At 41.2% G+C, this 27,851-nt stretch overlaps 2 protein-coding genes across 9 annotated transcripts in view; one reads left to right on the top strand and one right to left on the bottom strand.

Annotated features, from left to right (window-relative positions):
* Positions 1 to 27,851, top strand: part of TBX15 (T-box transcription factor 15) — a 96,957-nt gene that overhangs the window by 48,420 nt on the left and 20,686 nt on the right. For all 8 annotated transcript variants that reach the window (XM_036343271.1, XM_036343272.1, XM_036343264.1 and 5 more), the window contains 5 exons: positions 1,273 to 1,486; positions 6,093 to 6,194; positions 7,868 to 8,039; positions 9,111 to 9,278; positions 17,356 to 17,420. In XM_036343271.1, coding sequence (XP_036199164.1) covers positions 1,273 to 1,486; positions 6,093 to 6,194; positions 7,868 to 8,039; positions 9,111 to 9,278; positions 17,356 to 17,420 — 721 coding nt within the window. The remainder of the gene's footprint in view (positions 1 to 1,272; positions 1,487 to 6,092; positions 6,195 to 7,867; positions 8,040 to 9,110; positions 9,279 to 17,355; positions 17,421 to 27,851) is intronic.
* Positions 26,594 to 26,824, bottom strand: LOC118673185 (ATP synthase subunit f, mitochondrial-like). The gene has a single exon (XM_036343714.1). The coding sequence runs from the start codon at positions 26,822 to 26,824 to the stop codon at positions 26,594 to 26,596; it is 231 nt and encodes a 76-aa protein (XP_036199607.1).

Genomic DNA, 27,851 nt, shown 5'->3' with positions numbered 1-27,851 from the left:
ATTCTGGGCCATCCTTCCCTCTCCCTGCTGGTGTCAAGGACTGATGCCCAAAAGATCATAACCTCTAACAGCATTGCAAAGTTAGGTGCCAGGGTAACACACCGCTGTTTCCAACCTTTATGTATGTACCTATTTCCAGGGGAAGCAATCAGATGGGTGGCTTAGAGAAACAGCTTCTTAGGTTTGGCTTGAAGTATCATTTAGCCTAAGAAAATTGTCCTAGCTAATCTGAGCTTGGAAATTCTTAGGAGATACAGTTCTTGGCACTGGGGCTCTGAAAGTAAAACAGTTAAAAAATTACAGAAAATACTCTGGCAAATCTGACACTGGCCTTCTCCATCAGTTTACTTGCTGCCCCCTCCTCCCCCATGGGTACGGAAGACACACAAGGAAAGGACCATCTGGCCCAGCATGCCAGCTTTTTATTTGGTTGCTCTCAATCCTACCTTCCTGTTTGGATCACCCCTCTCCTCTGCCTATACTTCAGAAACCAATCAAGGTGTCTCCTGAGCTCATTTATTCCCTTTGTTTCAGCCGCCTTCTTGGGTAACTTTTTCCATATGCTTACATCCTTGCCTCACAACGGATTCTTTTTTTTCTTTCTCATCCAAAATGGCCTGATTGAACTCTTAGAAAAGGCCATGTACTCGGATATGGGACAAAGTGCTTCTAAAGATCCCCAAGAACGTTTCATTACTTTTGATGACCAGGATATATATGGGGGGGGGAGAAATTGCTATGTTTAAAAGTAATTGACTGATGAGCAGTGATGCCAAGTAGGATGGAATTCAAGAACACGTTGTTGTTAGCATTGAAACCTCCCCCTCCCGCCCGAAGTGAACGAGTCCAATCTAGGTTTGAAGCTAGGGTCTGTTGTTGTTGTTGTTATTACTACTATTATTAAAATGTGGTCTTTATGTACTTTGTTGCCCCAGCTTGGCTTCAAGCCCTTCAACATGGTGACATTAGTATTCTTTATATTGCCTGTTGTGGACCAATTTTCTTCAGCTGTTGCTAAAACTTACTAAAATGCCAGATGTCATGTTGGAAACATGAAACCTGAAAGAAGGTCATAAATCACAAAAACAAACCATAAAAAAAATAATAAAATACCCTGAGTGCTGTGCTCTGGAGCTTCCCAGCTTCAAGTCTCCCTTTGTTCACCTCTCCCCCTCTCCACTCTGCCGCTCTCCCCACCTCCATCTTTCAGGGTTGGGGTGTTGAGGGGTGTCCAGCAGTTTCTCACCCAAGGCTTGATGGTGTGTTTTGCAGATTCTGAGCAGAGCACGGGTTCAGACTCGGAGGTGCTGGCTGAGCGGACTTCCTGCTCCTTTGACACGCACGCTGACCTGGGCCCGGGTGCTGCAGGCGCCGTGCCTGCTGCCATGGCTTCCATGGAGGAGATCCAGGTGGAGCTGCAGTGCGCTGATCTCTGGAAGCGGTTCCATGACATTGGGACTGAGATGATCATCACCAAAGCGGGCAGGTAAGAACACGTTCCTTCGAATGGCCACATTTAAAGAACAGAGGTCAAAGCAGGAGCTGTTCTATTTCTTCCTTTCACTTATTGGTGGTAGGTAGCACTGGTGAAGCCAAAGTCACATGCACTCATGTTTTTGCATCTGGACATCTTGACGGAATGATCTTGTGTTTTCTGTGACTTTGCTATTTTTCTCCAAGGGCCACTGAAACCTAAATCACCTCTATCCTCACAAACATTTCTGCCTACACGTGTTTCCGTTAATATTGGAGATCCATGGTATGTAACAGCCAAACGGATTGCCAAAGCAAGTGTTTCTTCACCATCCATCGTTCTCAACAGAACAAGTTTGCTCCCCAAGCAAAAGCTTGCATCTTCTAAGGCATTTAAAGCAGCCAGAGGTTTTTGTAAGAATTTTGGTTCTGGTACGAATTGGGCTTGGCTTATCTTCTGAACTACTGATCCATTGTATGTATTGAAAGTATTACAAAACTTTCATGCAACCTGATGGAAACTCTTGAAAATATTTATGTAGGATAATAAAAGTTTTTAAAACACAATTTCTCTTGAAATACACTAAGCTATTCCTTCATTGGTATCTTTCAATTTTCTTGAAGGACACTGTTTTGTTAGTTATCTATTTGTGCTGGACACTCAATGTATATTACATTATTTAAAATCCACAGGAATTCTATGAGGTCAGATATGATAATTCCAAATATGGGTGAGGGTGTGAAGGCCAAAAGAAATTAATTTGACTACAGCCACATGGGCAATAATGGGCAGCTCCAGAATTCTACACAACCCTGTCTGGCTCTAAAACTATGGTCTCAACTATTTATAACTCTGCACTGTTAAGAAATGGTTGCAGTTCTTGCCCCTTGGGTTCAAAATGGAAATGATTTAAATAAAGATAAATTGGGGCTACACTTCTTGAGTACATAGGGACAGTTCACTGAAATAAAAACAACAATGCTGCTTTCATATTTTCCAAGCCATTCTATGCATATATACTCCATATGCAGTCTCACATCATGGAGACCAAAAAGACCCACCTCATTGATCAAAAGCTGTCTACATGAACATGGACATTTAAAGTAAAATAATATTTTGATTGGGTCCAGTTCACTTGAATGAATATAGTGAAACCTCCCAGTATAATAAAACACCACAAAAACATGAGGTTAAAACGAACCTGAAATATTGTTCATTTTCTTTCTCTTCCAGAACTAAGTTTTCTTTCTCTAAGTTTTAGCAGCGAATAAAACTATTAAAATGCTTCTTAGGAGGCACATCTTTGAAGGATAATTACTTTCCATACCATTTCCTTTTTGTTGCTTGGGTTTCAGTTCTACATTTTGAGATGTTATGTCGTGGAAGGAAATAGAACAATTCAAGGAAAAAGTGTTTATTCTTTTTCTTAGTTTTGGGCAAGAGGCTTGATTGGAGAGCGAGGGAAAATTACTTTTTTTGTCTATAAGATTTTCCAGTTTTTATCTTGGATTTTTACCTTCTACTATTGAGTCTGTGTATTTTGGTCATTTTTGTTCTCAATATCATACCATTGTTTCCTGCACTTCACTGAATTCAGTTCATCTGAGAACCTCACTGACAACTCTTCTGTGACCTCCTTTTGTGATTTCTTCTGCAGTGTTTTCTTTTCCATATCTCTACCTTCACAGATTGACTTTGATTCCTGAATCTATGCGGATAGTCACAGGACAGACATACAGTTTGTTCTTTAGTTGTACCCCTTTATTTAGATTTATAAATTACATTAATTGTTTCTGCACTGCATTGCCTCAGGTGTTGCAAAGAAGGCTTTCTCTCCTGTGAACTTTGTTTCCTCCCTCCCCATTCCCACAGTTGTTTTCTTCCTTTTCACTTCCTATGTAGTATCCTTTTCAATTTCCATTTTCTTAGTTAATGTTAGTTATGTGTGACTCTCTTTTCTTTTTCCTGCTCAGGAGGGCTTAGTTACCATCTACTTCTCACAACCAAACTATAATCCTGTTATTTAGAACCACTGTTGTCTACAAAGCTCTCAGTCTTTGAATATAGCAACATAATCTGTGTAATCAGCACCACGGACAGAGGTGCATGTAGGGATTAATGGCTTTAGAAGACAAAAGAATTGGCCTAAATTTAGTCATAAAAATAAAACCAAACATATCTCACTTTGTAAATCTGAAAGATTATTTTTTTCTCTAGGGTGTTATGACTTCACTTGGTATTCTGTAATAAAATGGTGACAAAAAGAAAAAGCAACTTTTGATACATTTTAAGAAGAGAATTAAAATATAGTCATAGAGATTTGAAGTAGAGGGCACTTCGGAGATGATCTAGTTCCTTTCATTTGTGTTATAAGGGATGGGGTTAAAGGACTTATCCAAAGGCACCCAGCTCATTCATTTTAGAACTTGGATACAGGGAAGAGACAGGTAGCTTTTCTTTTCTAATTTTATATATATATTCATATATATTCTTATATATACACACACATGTGTGTATATATACATATACATATATACACATCTATATTCTAATATATACACACACGTGTGTATATACACATACACATACACGTACACATACACATACACATATACATATACATATATATTCCAGACAGGGAGAGAGATAGAAACATCAATGATAAGAGAGAATCATTGATTGGCTGCCTTCTGCAAGCCCCTTACTGGGGATCAAACCTGCAACCCAGGCATGTGCCCTTGACTGGAATTGAACCTAGGACCCTTCAGTCTGCAGGCAGATGCTCTATCCACGGAGCCAAACCAGAAAGGTAGCTTTTCTACTTTAGGTCATATAAAATGTTCCTGACAAAACAGTTAATCAGTTGAAAGACACCTAATCCCTTTTCTTAAAGTCACCAGAAAATAAATTAATCTTTTTCAATTTAACAAATCTCTATAGGTGGTTGAAAGGAACCACATTTTCTTATCACAGATTGCAAGTAAGAGGACTTCCTCTCTATCTCTGGCAAGATGCCTTCTAGCCACTTACACATACAGGACAATTCTAAGTCATTGGTATTAAGAAGGGAATTACTAATCTATATTTAAATCTATAACCAAGGTTCTCAAATTTTTGGAATTAGTGTGGAACAAGGTGCCTAACAAATGTTAGATTTAATCATTATGAGTAGCCCACCATCAAATTTCCTTAGTGCACTATAATACTAAAACATAGGGTTTCCTAATTAAACTTGTGAGGGCAGAGGGAGAAAATCTAAATATACTAATAGAAGCTTCTGAAAAATTATAAAGTGGAAAAGAAGGAACAGTTATATATATATTCTTTGAAAATACTTAAGAATTAGCCATCATCCCTGTTGTAAGGACTATGGTCTCTCTTATGCTTTCCCCAAATATGATTATGATGTCACTGATCTCATACAGAGGACGTTTGCTTTTTGAGTTGCTTTTGTTGGAATGTGTGACTAGAAAGCCCCTCATATAAACAACCAGTGCACATTTGCAAGATGGCTGTCTGGGGCCAAAGTATGGTCTATGGCCGTGAAATGAAGCAAAGCCAATTAGGCTGTATGTGGATCAAACCTGTGACCTTGACCTCATTAGCACTGTGCTCTGCCCAGCTCGACTAAATGGCCCCAGATGGTTAAACTTAATGTAGCATTTTGTGTACAAGTACCCTACAGAACATTCAGGCAATCCAAATTTTTGAACCGAGCACTTTTTATGTCTGGCTCCTAAATGAATGACATACAAAAAGAGCTTGATGTTTTTCTTCTTTCTTATGGTTAAAGAAGAATGGTGAATTTTATTCTAGACTCCTTGAAACACAATACCTCTTTGGGTTGCTCCCTCTTCAATTATGAGAGTAGTTGTAAAGTGCCATATCCTGACCTCGCTTGCTTTGGCAAGTTTAACAAGCCATTGTGGTAGAAACAAGGTATTGCCCAGAGGCCACTAGAATTCATTTGGTATTTGCTCCCTATTCCACAGGGTCTTTCTCATGACACACATGTTGACAGCCTGAGAACTTGCAGAAATTTTTCTACATTTTACCCATTAAAAAAACACTTTGGTGGCCCTTTGTTTGGGAATGGTAGCACCTTCCTTCTTTTTTTCCTTAAGACATTATTTTTAGAGTGGTCACTTTCAAATAGACTCAGCCAATCAGAAATATTTTATGATCAGCAACTAACAGCTGTGATAAGCTACTTGGAGAGTAAGATGATTATAAATTATTCAAGTATGGTAAATATATGAGTATAAGTATATTCAAGAATGTTATAGTCTAATAAGAAATGTGTATGTGTGGATTCATACACATCATCCATCTATCTAATTAAAATGATAAAGCAGGGCATTGTATGTGCCTTTTGTGTATATGAATCATCAAATAGTTCAATGTAAGTTAAGAAGAGGTGCTATTTCAGCAATATAAGTCCTCAGCATATTTTATAGTGATAATTCCCAAAGTGAAAAAAAAAAAGCTAATTTTGAGAATTAGAGGACACTGAACTTTGGCGTGCTTAAAGTGCCTAATGAGAAGAGACTCTTACCTTTTACTCCTGCTGCTTCTTCCCCTCTGATTGCTCAGCTTCCTACTTTATTCCCCTTCACAGGAGGATGTTTCCTGCCATGAGAGTGAAAATCACTGGTCTGGATCCACACCAGCAGTACTACATAGCAATGGACATTGTGCCTGTGGACAATAAAAGATACAGGTAATGAATGACTCTGAAATGTGGAATTGTGGGTATCACTAAAATTCCAGAACTATTCTTTAAACTCATTTGATGAAGCATTTTAACAGTGCACTGTATAATGCTCTGTATAGGGAATAAGGATGGAGAATATGCCAATGGCCTGTGGCAGAGCACTAGGCAGGAAGGAGTCACTAGAGGCAGGAAATCAGAACTCAGTAATGGTTGGGTCTGGAATCCATCTCCACTGTATCTCTGGAGAGAGTGGAATTGCATATAGTCTGCCAGGGTAGCAAAAATCCAATCCAATGAAATTAAGTCTAAAATTACTTCTGTTAACATAGAAAGTAATTAACATATTGAATGATTTGGTTTATGAAATGCTGAGGTAAAATGATTGATTTTGAAGAAGGGAAAGAGAAGTGGACCTGTACAGTACATTCAATCATATATTTGATGGATCACCCTGTGGATGATGGAGGAAAAGAATAGGAGAATTGGGTGAGACCTCAAGAAGAACATCTAGTTAGGGAGAGTTTTAATTCATTAATATGGGTTGCGAGTTTACTAAATATTTTTCCTTCAAAGTCATGAAAAGCTAACATAGTCTCCATGTCTCTTGGATTGCTCACATGGAGTTCTTGTCTGAAACAAGTTGGGGCTTAATTGATCTCTTGAGATCTCAATCCAACCAGTGAATCATGGCTGATTTTTGAAATGCCTGAGAACTTGGCCCTAAATCCATGAATTTGGAAGAGAGAGAGAGATGAGTGGTGAAGACCAGGACTAGTGTGGTGGGTCAGAGAGTTGGCCCAGAGAGAAGTGGTCTTGAATGCAGGACTTAAGAAGGGAGAGGCTTTTAATCTTTTTAGAGGATCTTGGGAGTTGAGATTTGGACTGAGTGCCTCTGTTTGCCAGGACCCAGGGCCCACAAGCTCCTTTACTAAGAAATAGGAAGTATCAGATCCATGGAGAGCACCTTTCAGAACTACAGGGCAATTGGCAAAGTCTGGAAAACTGACCTCCTTTGCTACCCAACAGCATCTCATTTCCAGTGGCTTTGTGGGAAAATAATGTGGGAGATGATGACGTTCAAGATAGAGTTCATCAAAGAAAACACTGGGAAGACTTGGTGTTGTTTCTGGGGATGATTGCACTAAGGCAGAGGCCCTCCATTTTCCTAGAAATGCCTCAAAATCAAGATCCCTGGCAAGGAAATGGTTAACAAGTGAGCTGCTTGGAGGGTCTCTGCACATGGCGGTGTTTTATAGGACGATATGGAAGATGTTTTTAATAAGGAACCAAATCCTGAACAAGTGGCCAACGGATTATATGGTTTGCATTTGAAAGGTGAAAGGTTGCAGTAAAATACCTTTTCCATAGCTAGGCACGTGGGTTAAGGATGCCTGTGTGCACACAGGGGTGCAAGGCAAGGAGAGGGAGAAGAAAGAAAAGGGACTGTGAGAATGTTTTTCTTATGAGAGCTGCAGCTTTGATCATTAACCACAACGCCTTTTTGCTCTCCCCTACCCCATCTCATTCTCCATTTCCCCTTATCTTTCCTTCACTTTTTCTTTGTGTACTACTTCTCCATTCTTGTCATCTCTTTGCTCCTCTCTCCTGTCCCTACTTGCTCTCTGGACTGCTATTCCCTCTCTGCACACATCTCTGAATTCTCCTCTCTCCTCTCTCAGATACGTGTATCATAGCTCCAAGTGGATGGTGGCTGGCAACGCTGATTCCCCTGTGCCACCAAGAGTTTATATACACCCTGATTCTCTAGCTTCCGGAGACACTTGGATGAGACAGGTGGTCAGTTTTGACAAACTCAAGCTGACCAACAATGAACTGGATGATCAAGGACATGTGAGTCAAAGAATCCCATCTCCCACTTCCTCCTCCCTGCTCTTCCCCTTTTTGCTTTAGAGCTGATTAGCCCCAGGCTTTTGCAAACAGGTAAAATAAGAATCTCCATGCCACTCTAAGTCATTTTAAGAAAATAAGCATAAAGTTTTTTTTTTATTCCTGTGACATTTCATTTATTACAAATCTAACATTTAGCAAACGTCTGCTATGCATCAGGTTGTGTTTATTAGAAGTCTTGTGCTCCAGGTACGCATAGTCTAGTCAGGGGAGAATTCAGAGACAGAAATACAGGACAAATAAAAAAAATGGTGAAAGAAATCACAACATTCAGTAGAACAATGCACAGGGAAACAACTGAAGTGACAGTTTTGGATGATTGTCAAGAGAAGAATTTATAAGAGAAGAATAGGCCCTAAGGCTTTCCAGGTATAATTAGATCACCTGATGCTATCAATTTACCTTTTGCAGTAAAACATATACTGAATTTTCACTGAATGCCATGATCCATATTGGGTGCTATGGGAAGATTGAAGGAGCTAAAACCCTGGCTCCTATCTTGAAGGAAATGACAATTTTCTGAGGAAGGGATAATGTACTTACACTACTCACTCTCACGTGACATAAGAGAATGTCTATAAATTCAGTAACAAAGTGCAAATAATAGCTTGTAGAATGTTAAGACAGCGTGAGCCCATGTTGCAAATTTGAAGCAGGAGGGAACCACTGTTATGTGGCAGAGGTCTGGGACCTTTTAGTGGAGTGACGTCTTCTGGTACCAGAGCAGTCATTCAGCATTTACCCAGTTAAAGCAAGCATCCACCGCCCATGATCGGGACAATCTGCTATATGGTTCCATGTGATGCTTTCTAATCACTTAGTCCTGTCTGTGGTGGGCAAGTATACTGATTTCTGGTTTCTTGTACATCCCGCCCCCTGATTTCTGGTTTCCCACCCCCAATCTGTACTCTTTCTAAAATGCTTCTACTCTGTGATTTTATTTGCATGAGAGCTTGAAAAGATGTAAGTACCGTAGAGTCAACCCTGGCTTAATGTTTCTCCTTCTCATTCCAGATCATTCTGCACTCCATGCACAAATACCAGCCTCGAGTTCATGTGATTCGCAAGGATTTCAGCAGCGACCTGTCACCCACAAAACCTGTTCCTGTTGGGGATGGAGTGAAAACGTTCAACTTTCCTGAGACCGTGTTCACCACGGTCACAGCCTATCAGAACCAGCAGGTAGGAGGCTGCCTTGAGAATTCCTAGTGGTATCTCCTTTTAAAAGAGCTTATTCAGGAGGCTTTTGGTAAGAAAGGCTTTGTCCTTCCACATGGTACTGGGGAGCATGGAATGAGAGACAGCAGGCTTGCAGGGCACACAAGGCACCCATGATGACAAGGCAGGAATGCCTAGGAGCAGCTGGCATGGTCTCGATTTAGATCAGAGACCAAATCTTTGCCCCGGAGGAGCAAACCTAAGTCATCTTCATGTCTCTCTGTATGTGTAACCATGTTCATAATCTCTACCATATCCTGGCAAGTGTTTCTCATTTGCAAGTTCTGAGGTTTGATTCATTCCTTCCCTCTTATCTGCACTTTTCCATGTATCCCAGCACCTGGCTACATTAGAGTCAACAGGCATCTAAAATTCCATTTAAGATCCACGGCTTCACTTACACTTTCAGATGAAACTTACCTGTGATCACCAGCTACACCCTAAGATCTGTATGTTTTAATGTCAGAAATATGTCCATTCATTCCATACATATTTAGTGGACACTGATGAATGAACTCATTAAGATCAGTTCTGGAGACCGGGAGGGTCACTATCATAACTCAGGCTGAACTTAGAAAGCCACAGATCACTGTGACAATGAAAGGAAACTGAACACGGGTACCTGAAATCCCTTTCTCTTCCTCAAACTTCTCTCATAGGCATTGTCCTGTGTCTGAGTACATTCTCACTGTATAAATATTTTGTCTATATCTGGACTGGGGTAGGGGCTGTGGTGGTTTGGTAGGGGTGGGAAACCATAATTAAGATAATGAGATTTGACAGCAGACATATCTGGTTTGATTTATGACTTTTCTATTGATGAACTGTATGACCTTGAACACCTTTCTGACCCCCTTTCAACCTGTTTCCTGGTCTGAAGATGTTCTAGCTTCACAGAGCTACAAAGACTAGAAGAGGTAACATGTCTAAAGTCACTGACACAAATCTGGCGTCCAATTAATGGCAGTCAGACATTGCTAAATGACTGGGTCCATAGACATGAAGAAACGTGGGAAGTAGAGGTCATTTTAAAAGAATAAATTGCTCAGCCCCGACCAGTGTGGCTCAGTAGTTTGGAGCATCATCTCATGCACTGAAAGATAGCAGCTCAGTTCCTGGTCAAGGCACATGCCCAGATTTCAGGTTCAATGTCCAGTCAGGGCGTGTTCTGGAGGCAACCGATCAGGGCGCTCTCGCGCTCTCTCTCCCTCCTCCCCATACCCTTCCTCTCTCTCTACAATCAATAAAAAACATATTCTCGAATGAGAGTTAAAAAAAAAAAAAAAAATTGCTCATTAAGGAGAAAGGGGATTGTTGGGAACTGGAAGAGCTGCGTTGGCTCTTCAAGATATTGTAATCAATAGGTAACTACTTTGATCTCTCTGTTCTCGTGTCATGTTCGTGAATTCATGATGTGCTGACATTCAAAATAGATGAGTCATACTCAATTCTGCCTATTTTGAAGTCAAGATAACAGCTTTTGCCTTTTTAACAAGCCTCCAGTCCCTGGATAAATCAACAAGCACGATTGTTTAACATTCCCTTTGGCTGCATAGATATGATTTAATATAATGCAGTGACTTACAATAAAGCAAACTAACCTCAGCTCTTTCCCCCAGGAATCTTGAGGTTTGCATCCTGTAAGAGAGCTGTGAGCGAACAATAATTTTCAGACTTGTCTCGAAGATGCTGGGCAGCATAAACGGTTCTCTTTTGTGAGCTATATGCACCTATTACTGTGTTTTTATTGCCATCAACCTTCCAGAATGAGAACAATTAATATTTTATGGCCAAACTCCTTATATTTCTTTTTAAGAGAATGGTTAGGAAGCCTATCAGAGTAAAGAGGAAAAAAATGAGTGGTAGGTTTGTTGTTCTCAGGAGCTTGTTTGCAGTAACACAATGAAGAAAGTAGGAGAGCAGAATTGAAATGAAATGTTACCCAGTTTCCTAAAGAAGGTGTCTTGTCCACAGAAAACAATGGGCTAGACATTTGGAGACCTGGGCTTTAGTCCTAAATTTCCCACTAGTTACCTGTGTCACTGGGCTGTGTCTTTCTGGGCTTCAATTTCTTCAACAAAATGAGCAGTTGGCTTATGCTTTCTAAGGTTTCTGTTAGCTCTGAATTTATAATTTCTCCCTCCTTTCCCCCTGCATGTTTTTTTTAAATGAAGGTTGGGAGCAATTTATCGTTATCAAACAGAGGCAATAGACATATGATTTTCAACTATTAAAAATTATGAATGTTTATGTTTGTAAACTTGTTTAAATCCCCACAATATTTTAGACCAGTGTAGTTTTAGTAAGTCCATCCTTGAGAGGTGGGAACATGGTGTTTTGATGCTGGTAAACAAAACACTGTAACCTATACTATTCATTTGTGTCTCCTCCCATCCTCTCCATTGTTAACAATGCTTTCTATTGACTTCCATCTTGTCACCAAGACTGGACACCTGACTCTCCCACATCCAATCTACCATTAAACTCTGATGCTTCTACTGATGCAGTATTTTCTTCTTTCTAATCTCATTGCTTCTGCCTTTGTTCTGGACCTGCCCCCTTTCTCCCAACCTTGGGGTATTGTGATAGCACCCAGCAGAGTCACCTGGACTGCAAGCTCAATGTCTCATTGCCGGATGGATCTTCCAAAAGCACAGCTCTCACTGCATCATTTCTGTGTCAGAAATTGTCAATGACTCCTCAGTGCCTTGGGAGCAAAGTCCAGGATCCCAAGTCTTTCAATTAAGGTCCTCTGTGCCAATTACCAACTACATTTCTAAGCTTATTTTTAATTAATCCTCATTAAGCATCCACAAGAGTTCAGCAATCTAGTTAGAATTTTACTATTTGTACTTTGCAGCTGCCTTACTTTTGCCTATGTTCTTGTCTTTGCAGAAATGCGCGTCCCCCTTCATCTTTATCTGTCTAGCGTCCTTCTATTCTTCAAGTTTGGTGCAATTACTATCCCCCACCACCTTCCTTACTTTTTCAGGTACAAATGAGCTTTTCCTCATGAAAGTGTTAGTGAGTGTACCTCTCTTATGACCCTATCACTTGCTGACCTGTGTATGTTTGTTCAGTCTTCCTCTCAATATCTTAAGCATTTTAAAAACAAAGGTTGAATGTTCTACAAAGAACAGTGAGACATGGTAGAAAACACCAGGTTGGTAGTTAAGAGACTTGAGTAGTAGACCCAGCTCTGCAGCGGATGAATTGCACTGCTTTTGACGAATCCCTCCACCTCAATATTCTCATTTGCAAATCGGTGGTTTGATCTGAATCAGTGTTTCTATGTCCTCAAGCCAATGGAGAAGGTTTTTATGGTCCATTGAAAGGTGAGAAAAATAGAGACAGTGTAGAGATTTTTCATACATGTAAACATTCATTTTAATAGACTGTACAATTTTTATTTTTGTCCTTTCAACTTTTTTGATGCTAGAGTGTCAAATAATGATGGAAAGAGATAATGGACATTAACTCCCTTCACTTGGTAGAATAAAAAATTGGAATATCAATGTTGATCTCTCAAATATTGGAAGGGGGAATTAGAATTGTGAAGCCCAGAAACCACTAATTTAAGATGAAGGACAATTCCATCTCCACAATTCTAAGACATTTGTGTCTGTCCCATAGTGCAGAGCTCTGAATATTTCCTTGGAAAATGGCTGAATGATTAGTCAACACCATTCTACTACCACTGTCTTTATATATCTGTGGTTCTGCTTTTTTGGATAGAAATAGTAGTGAATTGTGAAGAAAGAGTTTCTATTTCATGAAATATCTCATGCTTTTCTTTCCCCTATTCCCATTCCCCCCCCCCCCCCCCCCCACGGACTGACCCATAGACTCCTGGGGCTGCTAGCATACTGGAGTTATTATTACTGCTATTTGCTCACAGTGTGCCAACTTGGCCAGCCTGTGGAAGAGAGAAGGTACCCCATGCCCAGAATCTCATCGTGGAGAATAAGGTGGTAGAGGTTGGAATAAAGGTGACTCCACACTTTATGTGTTTTCTTGGAAGAGGCTGATGCCAACATGTTCTCATGGAATTAGCAGGAAATTTCCATTACAGAATCTGTCTTCTCTAGGGGAAAAAGCCTGCTGAATCTAGAGGGTTTTTTTTATTTTTCCCAAACAGGAAACTAGATTTCCAAAAAGATATAGCCCCATTCTCCTCAGGTAACACAGTCTTATTTCTTGATGAGAATTGGCTACAGGAACCAGCTACGAAGTCTGCAACCACAGCCAGGTTTGTGTAAGCAAATCCAATAGGATTTCTGAGTCACTCATTATATATTAAACTAGTGAGCCAGTTTTACCGTAACTTTCCAATCAAATCAGTGCAGAACTTTCTTTTTCATACAGGCTAAGGTTTAAAAAAAATCCCAGTGGAATACCCTTCAAGCAGTACGATAAAAAATAAGCATAACTAAGAGAGTGTTAATAAGGGCAGGCCCTGTCCTGTAAAAATCATACTAAAGATTAATTTTCTTTGTAGGTTGTGTTATTTATGTCTGCACTCTGCATTGTGAGGTATATCTCATTTATTAACTGCCTCTATGTTACTAGGCAAAAAAAGTCAGTGAAAATGATTAAAATGAATGGTGGCAGGCCAGCAACCACTCCCTCATGTGCCACAGCCTTCAATAACTCAGACTGCACCAATCAGTATAAGGTTATGGAAATAAAATCAGTGAACAAAAATTCTTCCATAACCTCTGTATTTTCCATGTCTCCTCATTATCACTGGACCGAGTTTGCATATAACTCCTGTAGAGTAGCTTTGGCTGCACGGGAAGCTACTAATGGATCTTGTTCTCACTGGAAGAACATTTAAGACTTTTGTCTGTAATGCCTGCAGTGAATGCAAATAGGATTGAGGGAATTGTTTGGTCTGTAGTTTTTAAGGCTTTTTATGGTGTTGGGACTGGTGATCTATCTTCCTTCCTCCCTCCCTCCCTCCCTCCCTCCCTCCCTCCCTCCCTCCCTCCCTCCCATATTCACTCATTGAACAAATATTTTACTGAGCATGAATAGCATGTCATATTAGATCCTGCTTAATAAAATGTATATAAAATAGATAGGGTTCCTACTTGTAGAGCAGGGGGAGAGATAAATAGTAAGTATGTGAACAAAAAAAAATGTGTAATTGCCAACTAGGTTAAGAGTAAAGACTGAATTACAGAGGGTGCAGTTAAAGAGAGTAGCAGGCCCTAGCCAATTTGGCTCAGTGGATAGAGCATCTGCCTGTGGACCCCCAGGTTTGATTCTGGTCAAGGGTACATGCCCAGGTTGTGGGCTTAATCCATAGTGGGGGGCATGCAGAAGGTAGCCAATCAATTATTCTCTCTCATCATTGATATTTCTCTCTCTCTCTCCCTCTCCCTTCCTCTCTGAAATCAACAAAAATATATTTTAAAAAAGGAGTAGAAGCATGCTATTTTGGAGGAGTGATCAAGGAAGACCTCTCTCATGAAATGACGTTAAGAGTGAGACTTAGGAGGAGGAGTTAGCTATGTGAAGAATACAGAAAGGAGCATTTTTGTCTGGAGATAGAGTGAGTGTGAGGGGCTTGAGCAGGAAAAGTTTGGCACATTCCAACACTGACAGTAACTCAGTGGGCTTGAGCCCGTGAACCAGGGGTAGCAGAGTGTGGGTGGGGCCAGGCATGGAGTACAGTGGGAGTCACTGAAGAAAATGACATGATCCAGTTACATGCTAACAAAGATCACTTCGTTTGCTGTGTAAAGAAGAGATTGGACAGGGAAGAAGGAAGATCAATCTGAAGGTTAGAGTAGTTTAGTCAATAGATGATGGTGATCCAGTCTAAGGTGGGGTGATACAGACAGACAACCATATTAGGGTCTAATTGATAAATGTAATGATGGAGTAGGGTTGAAAATGAACCAATCAAATGCATCTCACATGTTATCTCCTAGTGCTCTGAGGAGCACTTCAACTTGTAATAATCCCTACATTCTCTAAGCACTCACAGCACTCTAGCTTTATGGCAAATCCAATCACTTTCTGTTTTACATTGTAATTATTAGTGCACGTCTGCTTTCCTAGATTATACGCTCCTTGGGTTGGAAGAAAAGACAGTAACAGCCATGTGCTGACCACCATTCTGCCACCTGCACTACCTGTCACAGTGCTTTGCACACAAAAGGCACTTGATAATAAATCAGTAATGAGTAGCACAACCACACTCTTCATGAAGTTCTCTGAATCTCACATTAAAAACTTTGAAACAAGTATAGAGATGTTGCTTTCCCTAACATTTGGTAGCATTTGTCTATTAAACTTCTGTACATGCCCCTTGGCCTGAGATCCAATGAATTGTGTGAAACAGGTTTTCAACCATTTCTACCAGGCCCATGAAATAGAATGTCGTTCTATTTACAAAGGTCTTTGGAGGTCCCTGAAACACAGCAGCACAATCATATATCATAAACCCCTATCATAAATGGGTCGGACAGGATAAGCCAACTTGAAAGAGAAAATAAAATATTATAACCCTGACTTGAAAAGAAAATATGGTGTGTGGTTTATTGCTGTGGATTATGGAGGAAGAAAGAACTGATTTTTAAGTCAAGAACAGAATGCAGTGACAGTCTTTAAACTCAATTCAGTATTCAGAGTGCAGACAGTAGACGCTGGAAAGCCGAAGCTTCAGGCTCCTGCTCTGGTCTATAAAATACATGTAAAATTGTTTTTGCTGCATTTTTAGTGCTACATTATTAGTATGTCGTTCTAGAGGCAAGGAATGTTGAGGAGGGGGAAAATAACAGGTACTTTCAGTTTTTTTCCATCAGAATCTCACATTGCATTTTAAAGTCCTTTAAAGACTGTGGCTTTGGGAAATTCTGCTCTGATGGAAGAGGGTCTTGAGTATATTTGCAACACTGGAAAGAACTGGAACTATCCCAGCGATAAGTTCTGCAATTATCAGAAAAAGATATCAAATAATGAGATTCTCTTATTTCTAGAATGACTTTCCATTGAGCATGCCTCCCCTCCTTTCCTGAGCTCCCCAGCCTCCACCCCTTAGTCTCTATTGCTTCAATATAGAGAATCATTCACATCTGGTTCAGACATGAAGGTATCAAAATGCGACCCATGACCAAGGCTGAAAGCAGAAACATTAGAGCACATATGGAATTTGTTGGTCAGGCTTGTTCTAGTCTAGAGGCACAAGGACAATGCATACAACCACTGCAGAGACTGACAGAACTAGGATAGGATATGATAGAGAGGAGCTTATACACTAAGTGGAGGTTGACCAGATAGCTCCTAAGGACTTGTTTAAGCTGGGTCACATGGTTGTTTTGCTGCGTGTGCTCAGCCTTATGAAACTGCCTCTCTATTTCTTCTGATTCTTTTATAAGCCTTGGAGATTGAATGAGATATGTTGCATTCTACCCCCTTCAAGTCACACATTTTTAGCTTTTCCTTTGGGTGCAGCCTTGACAAAAGAATAGCTACTTCTTGTGTCTTTTATGAGACCATTTCAGGTCATCAAAGGAACAATCCCTAGTGGCTCGAAGACACAACTTAAGTAAAATGGGTAATGCAGCCAATTATTTGGATCCTTCAGATGAGGCAGGTTGTCTTGGTGATTCCTCCTGATTGGCTTGGCTGAATGCATTCATTCATTATTCATTCACTTACTCACTTATTCATTTACTCACTCATTCAATAACCACTTTTTAGGGGCCTCCTGTGTATCATGTACCATGGACCCAGTTTTCCATTTCAATACCTTTACCACCATTTTGGGGCAACAAAAGTGAATGAAAAAGAGTTTATGGAGTCATACTGGGAAAAACCTTGTTTTTAGGGAGAAGAGGGTCAGGTGGGTCGGACATCTGTGTGCCAGGCCTTAGTCCTATATCAACTTCATTTAAAGCTCCAACTAAAAGGAAATGAAATAAAAACACTAGCTGTTATTAACAGAGTGACTTTTCTTATTTTTCTAGGAGCAACCAAAAAAGAAGTCCATTAATGAAAATATAATTCATGCTTCTTTGTTTGTTTCCAGATCACCAGATTAAAAATTGACCGAAACCCTTTTGCTAAAGGATTCAGAGATTCTGGAAGAAACAGGTAAGAATTGGGAAAGAGACTCACTGACTCTTCTTTTATATGTGATGTTATTCCAACCACACCCCATTGGCTCCTGCTTTTTGGAAAACACTTTCATGTCACTGTGTAAAGACAAATAGATAGCTGATCCAAGAATGAAAAAGCTGCCCTCTAAAGGCTGAATTATCCAGATTGGTTGGTAAAACACTCTAAAATACCAGATCAAGTCCTTCCTCCTCTACATCATACTTGGTAATTCAGGCACTTAAAACAAATTTTATGGTGATTTATTATCATCAAAAGATTACTTTTTCTGTTACACATTTATATGTGGCTAGAGAACCTACAGTGATATCTCATCGATTTTTCATTATCAGGAAATAAGGAATTGTGGACGAATAAAATTTTTCACACAATTATTACTTTTAAGAGGTAAAACGGTGTTAAAAAATTAACCATTTTTCTGAAATGATTAATATGAAAACATATGAGATGTTTCTGATTTAATACATAGAGTTTATAGAGCAGCACCTCTCTGGGTGCCCTAACATCACCATTGATTAGGTTGTTATATAGTGAAACTCTTAGGAATTATTGACGTTTATAGAACTATTTGCTCCTGTTATAAACGGCCTTGGAGACTCTGGTGTTTTTCTAGTTAATTCTTTCTTCTCTCTAAATACCTCCTTTCTAAAATGAAAACCTGTTATCCACAGAGTAAAGAGAGAACTGAAATTGCCAGGGAAACCAGATTGATCTAAGGTTATTCTATCAGAAAATGTCACTTTACACAAACCACACTGAAACAGCAAGTGTGACATGCATGTCTCATAAAGTGTGTAGGCTTTGCGATCACTATTTACTTTAGTGTTAAGACATTTTCCAAATTGGGGGCATTTCTTTACATCGGAATGATGTAAATTGTCAGGAGTTATCTTTGCTATTTTCTATGCAAGAGTTTTCAGATGAACTAGTTTTATATTTTTCACTCCATGAACCACATAGCTAGCACATATTAGAATCCAGATTTATGCTAAAATCAGTGATTATTTCCTTTACAAAATGATTTATGAAAGTTTTTATGAGATCCTTATCATATATGTAAAAACATTTAGATTTCTATATAATTTACCTCAGAATTTTTTAAGGTCTCATCTATTGAATAAAGTAAAAGCTACTTAAACTTCCAGTTTGCAGATGACAAAATTGAGTAATATGTTTTAGGTCAGGCAACTAGTTAGTGATACAGCTACGTGAGAACTCAGGCATATGGACTCCAGGCCAGATGCCTTCCTGCTCAACGGCTCTTTGTTTAAAATAAGACAAAAGCCTTTGTTTTCAAAACATAGCCAATGAAGAACGAATCCCTATTCATTTCAGTTCAGAGGGATGGTCCTCTTCCTCACAATGAGTTTCTAGACCCTGTTCAGGTCACAGAAGATGCGTGGGAGCTATTTCCTGTTGCCTCCCTTCCTGGGCTGGCTCTTTGGGCATATTGAGGACCTTGTTAGTGATTGGAGCTCAAAATAGAAGCTGGCCCTTCAGAAAGAAGCCTAGGGTATTGGAGATGTTTAACTTGGATTCCAGGGATGGACATCATGGGTTCTGTGTGTTTCCAAATATTGTAAGTAATATCGTGTGTGGATGAGCAGATGTGTGTTTTTCCAGGGAGAGGTCTACGGCTTTCTTAAGATTCTTGAAAAGGTCTGTGAACAGCAGTTAAGAATTTCTGCTCTAGACACAACTGTATTTGCCCAGGGCCCAACCAACCCTACCGTCTTTAGTTATTCAAGTACTTTTCTTTTCTTTCTTTTTTTTGCCTCACCAGTGGCATTTATTGTGTTTATTTTCTTCTTGGAGATCCAGAGCTTTTCTTTTTCTTTCGTTGCTTTACTTTCCTAGTGGAATCCTTGTTTGTCAGAGACGTGACCTGAACGGAGAATCTGAGTAGATAGGCTGTACTGACCAGCACTAGAGCTAGGCTATGGGGTTGGAGCCACATTTTAATGGACTTAAGAATAAGGCCATGCACCTTGAAGCATTTGCCTCTGGTTATGAAGTTGTGATGACATCTCAGTTCAAGTCCTGAGGTCCCCTTGCCTCCTCAGTGGGCTGGAAGGGACCTTGACTCATCATGGGACCCTGGCCTGTGTCTGCTCTTATGGCTGGTAAATGTCTACTGTTCAGTAACTGCCTGTCTTGCTTGGGGAACTGCTCTTCATTGTAAGGACTCCAGAAAAACAGAACTACAGTCTTCAATCGCCCGTTTCATTGCTTTATCTATTTACTAGAGGCCTGGTGCACGAAATTTGTGCACTTGGAGGGGGTCTCTCAGCCCGGATTGCCAGAGGATGCAGGCCAGGTCAAGGGACCCCACTGGGGCATGATGGGGGTTGGGGAGGGACATGGGAGGTTGGCCAGCTGGGAAGGGACCATGGGAGAGCTCCAGGGCCCGATCTGCTGGACCCCAGCAGCAAGCTAACCTACCGGTCAGAACATCTGCCCTCTGGTGGTAAGTGCACGTCATAGTAAGCGGTTGAGTGGCCTTAGCATATCATTAGCATATTATGCTTTGATTGGTTAAATGGATGACTGGACACTTAGCATATTAGGCTTTTATTATATAGGCTTTTTCTCATAGCCTGGAAATATCTTAAGTCCCATTAAAACCTGCACGCTGTTTTAAGTAATATTAGTAATTATAGAAGTTATCTGTGATTGAATGCTTACTGTGCTCCAGACCTTTTACTTACATTCCTTCTAATCTTCAAAGCAACCTGTATTTTACAAATAGGGAAACTGAAGCTCAGAGAGTTTAAGCAGCTTTCCTAATGTCACACAGTAGAGCTGGAGCAGGAACTAAAACCCAAGTCTCCCTGACTTCCAAACCCGTGCACTTTCTGCTCTATGAGGCCAACGATTGAAACTGGACTTATTTTATGTTCAACAGGTATGGAGAATAGAATTCTTTTTCCAAAAAACCTTTACCAATTTAAAGATAAAGAACCTCCTATTTTCTAAATAAAACAACCTTTATATACTCTGCCCATCTTTGTCTACTTCCCCAGGACTCTGTCATCTGCTTTCTGCACCCCTGTAAACAAGGGGCTCCCTAATAGAGGCAGAAAGTCAGGCTGAACTTTGCTGGCAGGTGAAACTGCGATACAATGACACTAAAAACCTGTGTCATGATGGGGCAAGGATGCTCATTAAAGGTAGAAACCATTTTTGTCTCCCAGCACTCTGGGAAGCTGAACTAAAATACACTTGTGGCCCTTGTATTCTCTCTTTGAAAAGCTACAAATTATCCGGTTATGACAATTTAATTATCACTAGCTGCCTGCAGGATCTGATGAGGGCGAGAATGATTAATGCCATTGTGCAGATGGGATGGATTGATGGGAGAGGATCTAGAGGATTATCTGTAAATCTTCTGGTGGTTTGTGCCAACATCAGAGCCCAGTTTGTCACCTTCCAACCGGTGCCTCATCTGTTGCCTTTCTCCTGCTAACAGAGTTCTTATGATCTGTGATCCTCCCCAGGCCTTTTAGACATTGAATGACTAATACAGACGAGCATGGTTTGACGAGTTGCATATAAATGTACCCCAAACATACGGATTACATTTCCTTTCAAAACACATGGGCTTAAAAATTAGGGGGAAAAGTGCTCAGCCAATGTTTTTTGGTTTTGCAGAACACAAAACATTTGTGGAATACTTTGGAGTCCCAGAATTTGCCAAACCTCAAACCAAAACACGTTCAGGTTTGTTGATCTCAACCCATCCTAGCGCGACGCAGAGGCCCAGGAAGGGAGGAGTGTCAGAGGAAGGATGAGGAGGACACAGCCACTTGGTAGTCTCTTTAGATGCCTCGTGCCAGTCTCTGGGCCAGTAAGCCTTTCATTGCAGCACATCGTCCTGTGGCTGGGCTGACAGCAGTGCCCGCTGAGGGTAGTCAGGATGAGGATACTTATTTCCCATTCTTCCTTTTTCAATGTAAAGAGATATCCATGGAGAACTACTTCTGGCTTCTTGCCCCATCGCTTCCTCCTTCCCCTCGATGGGAACCAAGGTAACTGATCTGATTGCTGAGTCTGGGAGGAGGAACCCTTCAGGACCTGCTTGCCTGCAGAGAGCTGGCCTTTTGGGCTCTTTCCATTGTATGGTAAACCCAGCAGAAGAGGCCCACAGTTTGGGAGAGTAGCTTATTTCAGTGGAGTTCTAGCCCACTGATTCAGCCTTCATGCCTGTGCCATAGTCTCCAGACACCTTTGCCAACAGTCAAACAGGTATTTTGGTCTCCATTGCATCAGGCTCCTAGGTCTTTCTTGGAAATTATTCTGAGTTCAAATAAGGATAAGAGGTGATATTCATGGGGTCTTCCAGAACCCCAATGGGAGCCTCAGTGAGTCCACTGTGTCAGTCCTGTGGCGTCACCATCATTGGAGCCTGTCGTGGTTCTCCTGCTTCTTTAGGAATCGTCATTCACACTCTGGTGTGAGAAGGTCATCACCCTTCAAACTCTACTTACAAAGCTTCAACTTTTTTTCATTTGCATGTAACTAGGTCCCTGATGAGAAGTCTCCACCAGAAAGACATGTGTGTGTGTTTGTGTGGGTGCATGTATGTGAATGCATGTGTGTGTGTTTGTGTTGTGGGGAAGAGTAGTAGTCATCTGGGCCTTTCAAAGTGGAAAGCCTCACTGATTTTGCTTCCAGACATGGTCTTTGCAATGGGTAGAAGATTTTATTTACTTCTATTGTTCCTTCTCCTAGATTTCTCAGAAATTATGTGGTCTAAATCTGGCTTTGGGTGGGGAGTGGGTCAATACATGCTTACCTTTAATCTGATCTAGCCCCAGGACACAATTTCCAGTGTTACCTCTGGGTGGAAACTCCTCCTGGGAGGAGACAGTAAGACCCTCCTGTTTGGGGGTGGGGGGCGGGAGGTAGATTCCTTTAGCTTGAGATGACTGTTGTCTTTTGTTCTGGGTTCTAGGACTCTGCCCCCTGCTGGAATGTAAGCTCCTTGGAATAAGACTACCTTTTTCAGCTTTCTATTTTTAGATTTTTTTCCTATAGTCATGTATACAGAGTAAAATAATACTTGTTTGTTTAGTACAAAACAGTAAACACAGCTAGGGAGTAGCAGAGAAATGAAAACCAGGAACTCTGGAGCGAGAAAGCCTTACCCCAACCAAGGCCGATGGGGAGCTAGCTTTGGACCAAATAAGAAGGGAAGAGAGAACGAATTTATAAATAGGCTTATTTTGAAAGACTAAAGGCAATTTTGGCTCCAACCTGAGATGGACTGCTGCTGTGAGACACTGATTTATCCTAATTATGGATTAGCCACCCCTCTCACTCCCTGCCCTTCAGGCCAGCTGAGCTGGCTCTGGATTGTGGGGGCGTGTCTGCACTGCCTGGCTCCCTGGAAAAGGAGGACACCCAGTAGGTTTCAGAGTCTGTGAGCCTCAGGGAGGCAGGGGTCCCAGGGGCTGAGCCCAAGCACAGTACGATTTGGTTGAGAAAGGTCAGTAGCAAACTGAGAGGTAAAATTCCATCTTTGGGGGTTTGCCACACCAGTGGGAAGCCTGTTCCAAAGAGAAGACAGAGGTCATGGAACTGCAGAGAAGAGGCTTCGCTCTGAGTGTCATGGCCCAGAAGCAGCTGTAGGAGGTGCGTCCGTCAACATGCCTGGACAGTCCACTATGCTCAGCTAGAGGGAGCATTGTAACCACAGACCTTGCGCTGGGAGGGGGCAGCTGGAGGAGAAAAGAGAGGGCTCCTGGGGCTCTCGGCACACATCTGATGTGAGAGCCTCTTTGTTGTTAGGGTGGCTGCCAAGATTTTCCAGAAAGCCCAAGTCAGCTTGGGAAATTTCATATAATTCCCAGGGACTTCATCCAAAGCAAACACATACATAAAAAAGGAGAGGATTGAAATTTTGATATGTCTGGGGACTGAGAGGTTCTATGAACTTGCTTTAAAAGTGCCATGAAGTCCACAACTCTGGGTCCTCCTCTGTCAACAGCCTCCATCCTGCCTTTGACCTTGTACTTTACCCTGACTTCCAGGCTCATTGCGTCTAAGACAACTGCAGAGGGGGGCTCTCTTGTGACGTGGTTTCCTCCACATGCTCCTAGCTGGCCTGGTGGTCCAGAAGCTGTGCTGTTGGTACCACGAGACATCCCAGGTGGAGTGGTCCTTCTGTAGTTCAGGGAATTGGAATACTTTAGGAGAGTATCTTTTTTTCTAAGGGGTCCACTTTTGGAGGCTTGAACCAGGACACTCAAGTTCCACATCAGAAAGGAGCTGGTGGCAGGCCCTGAATGATGGGGAGGTTGATTTATTTATTTTTTTATTTTTTATTTTTTTTAATAATCTGAACAATAAAGATTTAATTTAAAAAAACACAAAAAAACAATAACATCAGCGTTTATTGCTTCTCCTCAAGACAGCTCAGTTGGTTAGTGTGTCTTTCTCCTAGGTCAAGTTTGCAGATTCCATGCCTGGTCAGGGCACAGACAAGAGTCAACCAATGAATGCAATGCTAAGAGCAACAACAAATCTCTCTCTCTCTCTTTCAAAAACCATCAATTAAAAAAATATAAGATACAGCAAGTCCATTGGTAAATTATAATCACTATTTGGTCATAATTCTATAGGAAAATACAGAAAACAAATATTTACACCCTGGAATTCCATGGGATTTAATATGTTGTAAATATCAAGCTATAATTTCCCCCCACCATTTCTACTTTGTTCCAGACAAGAGACAGCACAAAAGAATCCTAAGAGAATTAAGCTTCTACAGATATTGTTTTATTGTAAAAACTCACTTCCAAACCCCAGGCCTCGGATGCCCTCACCCCACTCACCGCCTCTGCAGCGCCCACACCCGCAGCTCCTGCAGCCCGGACTGGAGAACTCTGTGGGGGGGAGGTTGATTTATATGGGCAAATAGTTTTAATAGGTTGCCCCTCACTGAAAAGCGACAGGGTCTGCAGGATGAGGTGTAGGAAGCAATCTGAGTTCGAGCTAATTGTTGGCCAGCACTGTTGTTTGCTGGGAATGTGACTGGCTGGTGGCAGTCCGTCTGGGTGCCTAACATCCCTTCGCATATTGTTTCAGGGGATGGTGATCTAAAAATGGAGCCACTGAATGCATTACAGGGGTGAATGTATTTGTTTGCTGGAAGAGGATGCAAAACGAGGCTCATACTTAAGCCAAAGAAAGGAATCTCTACTGGTGGTGAGGAACTATTTGGGAGTAAGGAATTTTCCGTGCCCCCCCTTAAGCAGCTGCTATCCTAAGGCCGTGTTCATAGAGGGAGAGACCATCTCCCTGAGCATAGACAGGAACCCTTGTCAAGGTCTAGTCTAGCCCCTCCTCATAGCACCCACTCAAGGTCGAGTGTACAACTAGAAAGAGATCTGTGAGATGAGGAATTAGAGTGGCTGAAGTTCACAGACAGGAAAAGAAAAAGTCAGCTAGAAATGAGCCCTGGGCCAGTTCATCTTTGCTTATATCCTGCAAGAAACAGCTTTTCTTTGAGAGTTGGGGGAGGAGGGGTGCAGGGCGAATCTCCGTTACAACTGGTTAGTAGAGTTCTCTATTATAATCAGGCATCTCAAATCTTGTCTACACTCTTAACTATTAAAGTGAACATACAAAGTTACTATGGTAAAATATCAGCAATTTTATACAGTTCAACCTCATGCATTTATTTATAGTCATATAAATAATAGTAATAATCATTTCATGTAGTATCTGTGGTCCAAGTCATCCACTTTTATCTCTGAGTTGATCAGTACTGGTACAGTGTTACCCATTTTACTGATGGTAAAACTGGGTACAGTAAGATAATAGCTTTTAGAATTTGCAAATCCAGCAGGGATAGCATCCAGAAAATGTCACCCTCCTCGCTAGGCACTGCTTGCCAGTCAACAGACAACTTCCCCCTTGTCCACCTCTAGTCCCCTGTTGCTCCTGAAGGCTCACGTAGCCAGCATAGAGCCAATGAGCTAACCACTTGCCTACTTTCAAAAGCATGACTTTCCAAGTGTCTCACTTTCAATTTCTGTATTTTCATTTGTCCTCCCTAGAGCCATTGGCTGTATTTTTTTTCCAGCCAATCTCCTCCTGCTCTTTCCTGGCAATCTTTCTAGCCTCCGTAGATTTTGCATACTCTTTTGTTATCCCTGGCAAGGGTAACATTTAGCTGAGCTATGGGAGTAATCAGTACTGGACTCCCTCTCTGGCCAGCGTGGCTGCATCTACAGTTCAAGGTAGCTGGCCCAGCACTGGACTCTGGCAGTTGCCTCCTGCCAGACTCCTCCTAGTCACCCAGGCCAGAGCTGTTCATCATGTCCCCTGGCTTACGGTATTTAACAATTTTCTCTGCCTTGTTATTTGTTCCCCCTCCTCCATCATGAACCTTTTCCACCATTGTCCTCTTGGCCATGTGGATTTGCCAAGGAAGGTTGGCAGCTGTTTTATTATCTATGGCTCTTGCCCAGCAATGGTGTCATCTAACAGAGTGACGTCTTTTTAATGGCTAACATATTGGAGTCTGAAATATCTGCAAGATAATGAGGCCTACAGAGGCTTGAGGGACACGTTTTTGGTTCTTGGAGGAGAGAATAAGAAATGGGATTAAGTAACACACAGATCCTTCCACATTCAGTCCAGAGCCAGAGGGCGGACACAGTTTTGAATTCCAGTGAAGTAAGAAGGTTTTCTCTTGTTTCAGGTTGTAACCTAAGCAGTTGGAGTGATTTCTTTTGCTTGATTTAGACCAATGGTGCTCAAGCTTTCATTGTTTTCTCTCCTTTTGATATATTTTGTCTTTAATCAATCTGCATTTATTAGGTAACAATTAGGAGAGAGTAGTATCATGACCTCCATTTTACAGATAGGAGACTTAGGCATGAAGAGGTTATGTAATGTGGCCAAGCTGGCATGAATAAGCAGCAGGGCTGCAATCTGAACCCAGGCAGTCTGGCTCCAGAGCGTGTGTTCTTAACCACGATGCTAACCTGCCCCTCATGTGATTTAGTATTACCAATTTTTTTTTTACCAGTCATCTTTCATTAGGTGTTCATTACAATATGGAAGGATTCAGAGGTGCTGGGCGAAGGTCATGATCAGGGATGTGGACTCCACATTGGGCCCTCTTCAGTGGTACTTGCTTAGTGCTCATATTTGAGTTCCTTATAAGAACGGCAGTAGTTAAAAAACACATAAGCTGCCAGTACCATAGAAAGCTCAGCAATGTTCCCTTTCTTCTTCTGGTAGTAACCTCTTTGAAACACTCCAGCAATGCCTTCAGGGGTGGAATCCCACATCAGTATCCAGCTCGGCAGTTCCTGTATTTTGATATCCATTAGTTTCTTCTCCTTCAATTGTATGATTGACACCATCTTGGAGTCCAGGGTCAGTATTACCAAAGTAAAGTTAGACCATTCCAGTCAAATGCAAAGAAACTTAGTATTTTAGTTAGCTTGCTGTATGTTTTCATTGCTTTTTATTGTACTTCTTGAGGCAGTGAAAACTCTCTATGGACTGCCACTGCTACTTATTCAGACTCAAAGGGGACAGGGTTCCCAAGTTGAAATCACTGTGTAAGAAACACTTTTAACTCAACTCCAAGCATTTGTCCATTGGACATCTACCTGCTTTTCCAAATCATTATAGGGCACATCAGTGACAACCAATTCATCATGTAGATATACTTTTTGTAGCATTTAAAGCCCAGTTTTGAATTTTGGCTTGTTTTGTTATGCCAATTTGCAGACCTCTAGTTGGGAGGTCTTTTAAGATTATCCCCACACAACAAATACTCTGAGGAATCTATCTAGGTGTCGGAGCTGATTCCAGATCCAGCAAAGGAGAAGGATGCGTGGAAGGTTTGACCTCACCTTGGTGGACCAAGGGAGGATAAGAAAGTTGAGATACAGTAATGAGATCTGAAAGAACAGTATGTTCTTGTTTTGTGTCTTTTCAAATGTTGGAACAAGAAGAAAAAGGAAAGGAGCTCAAAGACACAGTACTACCCATTAGATAAAATCCAAGCACTTAACATGGAATAATTATCTATGGTTCCCACATCTCCCCAACCCCCATCTTGCTGAATTATTTTCAGTTCCCAGAACATGCCTTCTTTTTCATACTTCCAAGTCTTTGCATATATTGTTAACTTCACTAGGAAAGCTCTTTCTGCCTCTTGTCTGTGGAGAAAACTGTTGAGTACCCTTTAACATGAAGCTTAAATAACTGGCCTTTTATGGATTCTTCCTTGAGTTTTCAGGCATATTAAGTATTTCTTGCTCAGAGCTCCATGACATCTATATAACTCCAGTGTAGGTAGCATTTATCACAGTTCAGAAATAGTCATTTATGTGTGCTCTTTTTGTTGAAAAGAACACACCTAAAGGGTAAAAGATCTTG

The sequence above is a fragment of the Myotis myotis genome, unplaced genomic scaffold, assembly GCF_014108235.1.
Source record: "Myotis myotis isolate mMyoMyo1 unplaced genomic scaffold, mMyoMyo1.p scaffold_m19_p_18, whole genome shotgun sequence".
In the NCBI taxonomy this organism is placed as follows: domain Eukaryota; kingdom Metazoa; phylum Chordata; class Mammalia; order Chiroptera; family Vespertilionidae; genus Myotis; species Myotis myotis.
The sequence above is the reverse complement of the archived record's forward strand: the minus strand, read 5'-3'. Positions and strand labels throughout refer to the sequence as shown.

Excerpts from the sequence above, each read along its gene's own strand:
- LOC118673185 (XM_036343714.1), bottom strand. The coding sequence starts at position 26,824 with ATGGTGTCAATCATACAATTGAAGGAGAAGAAACTAATGGATATCAAA.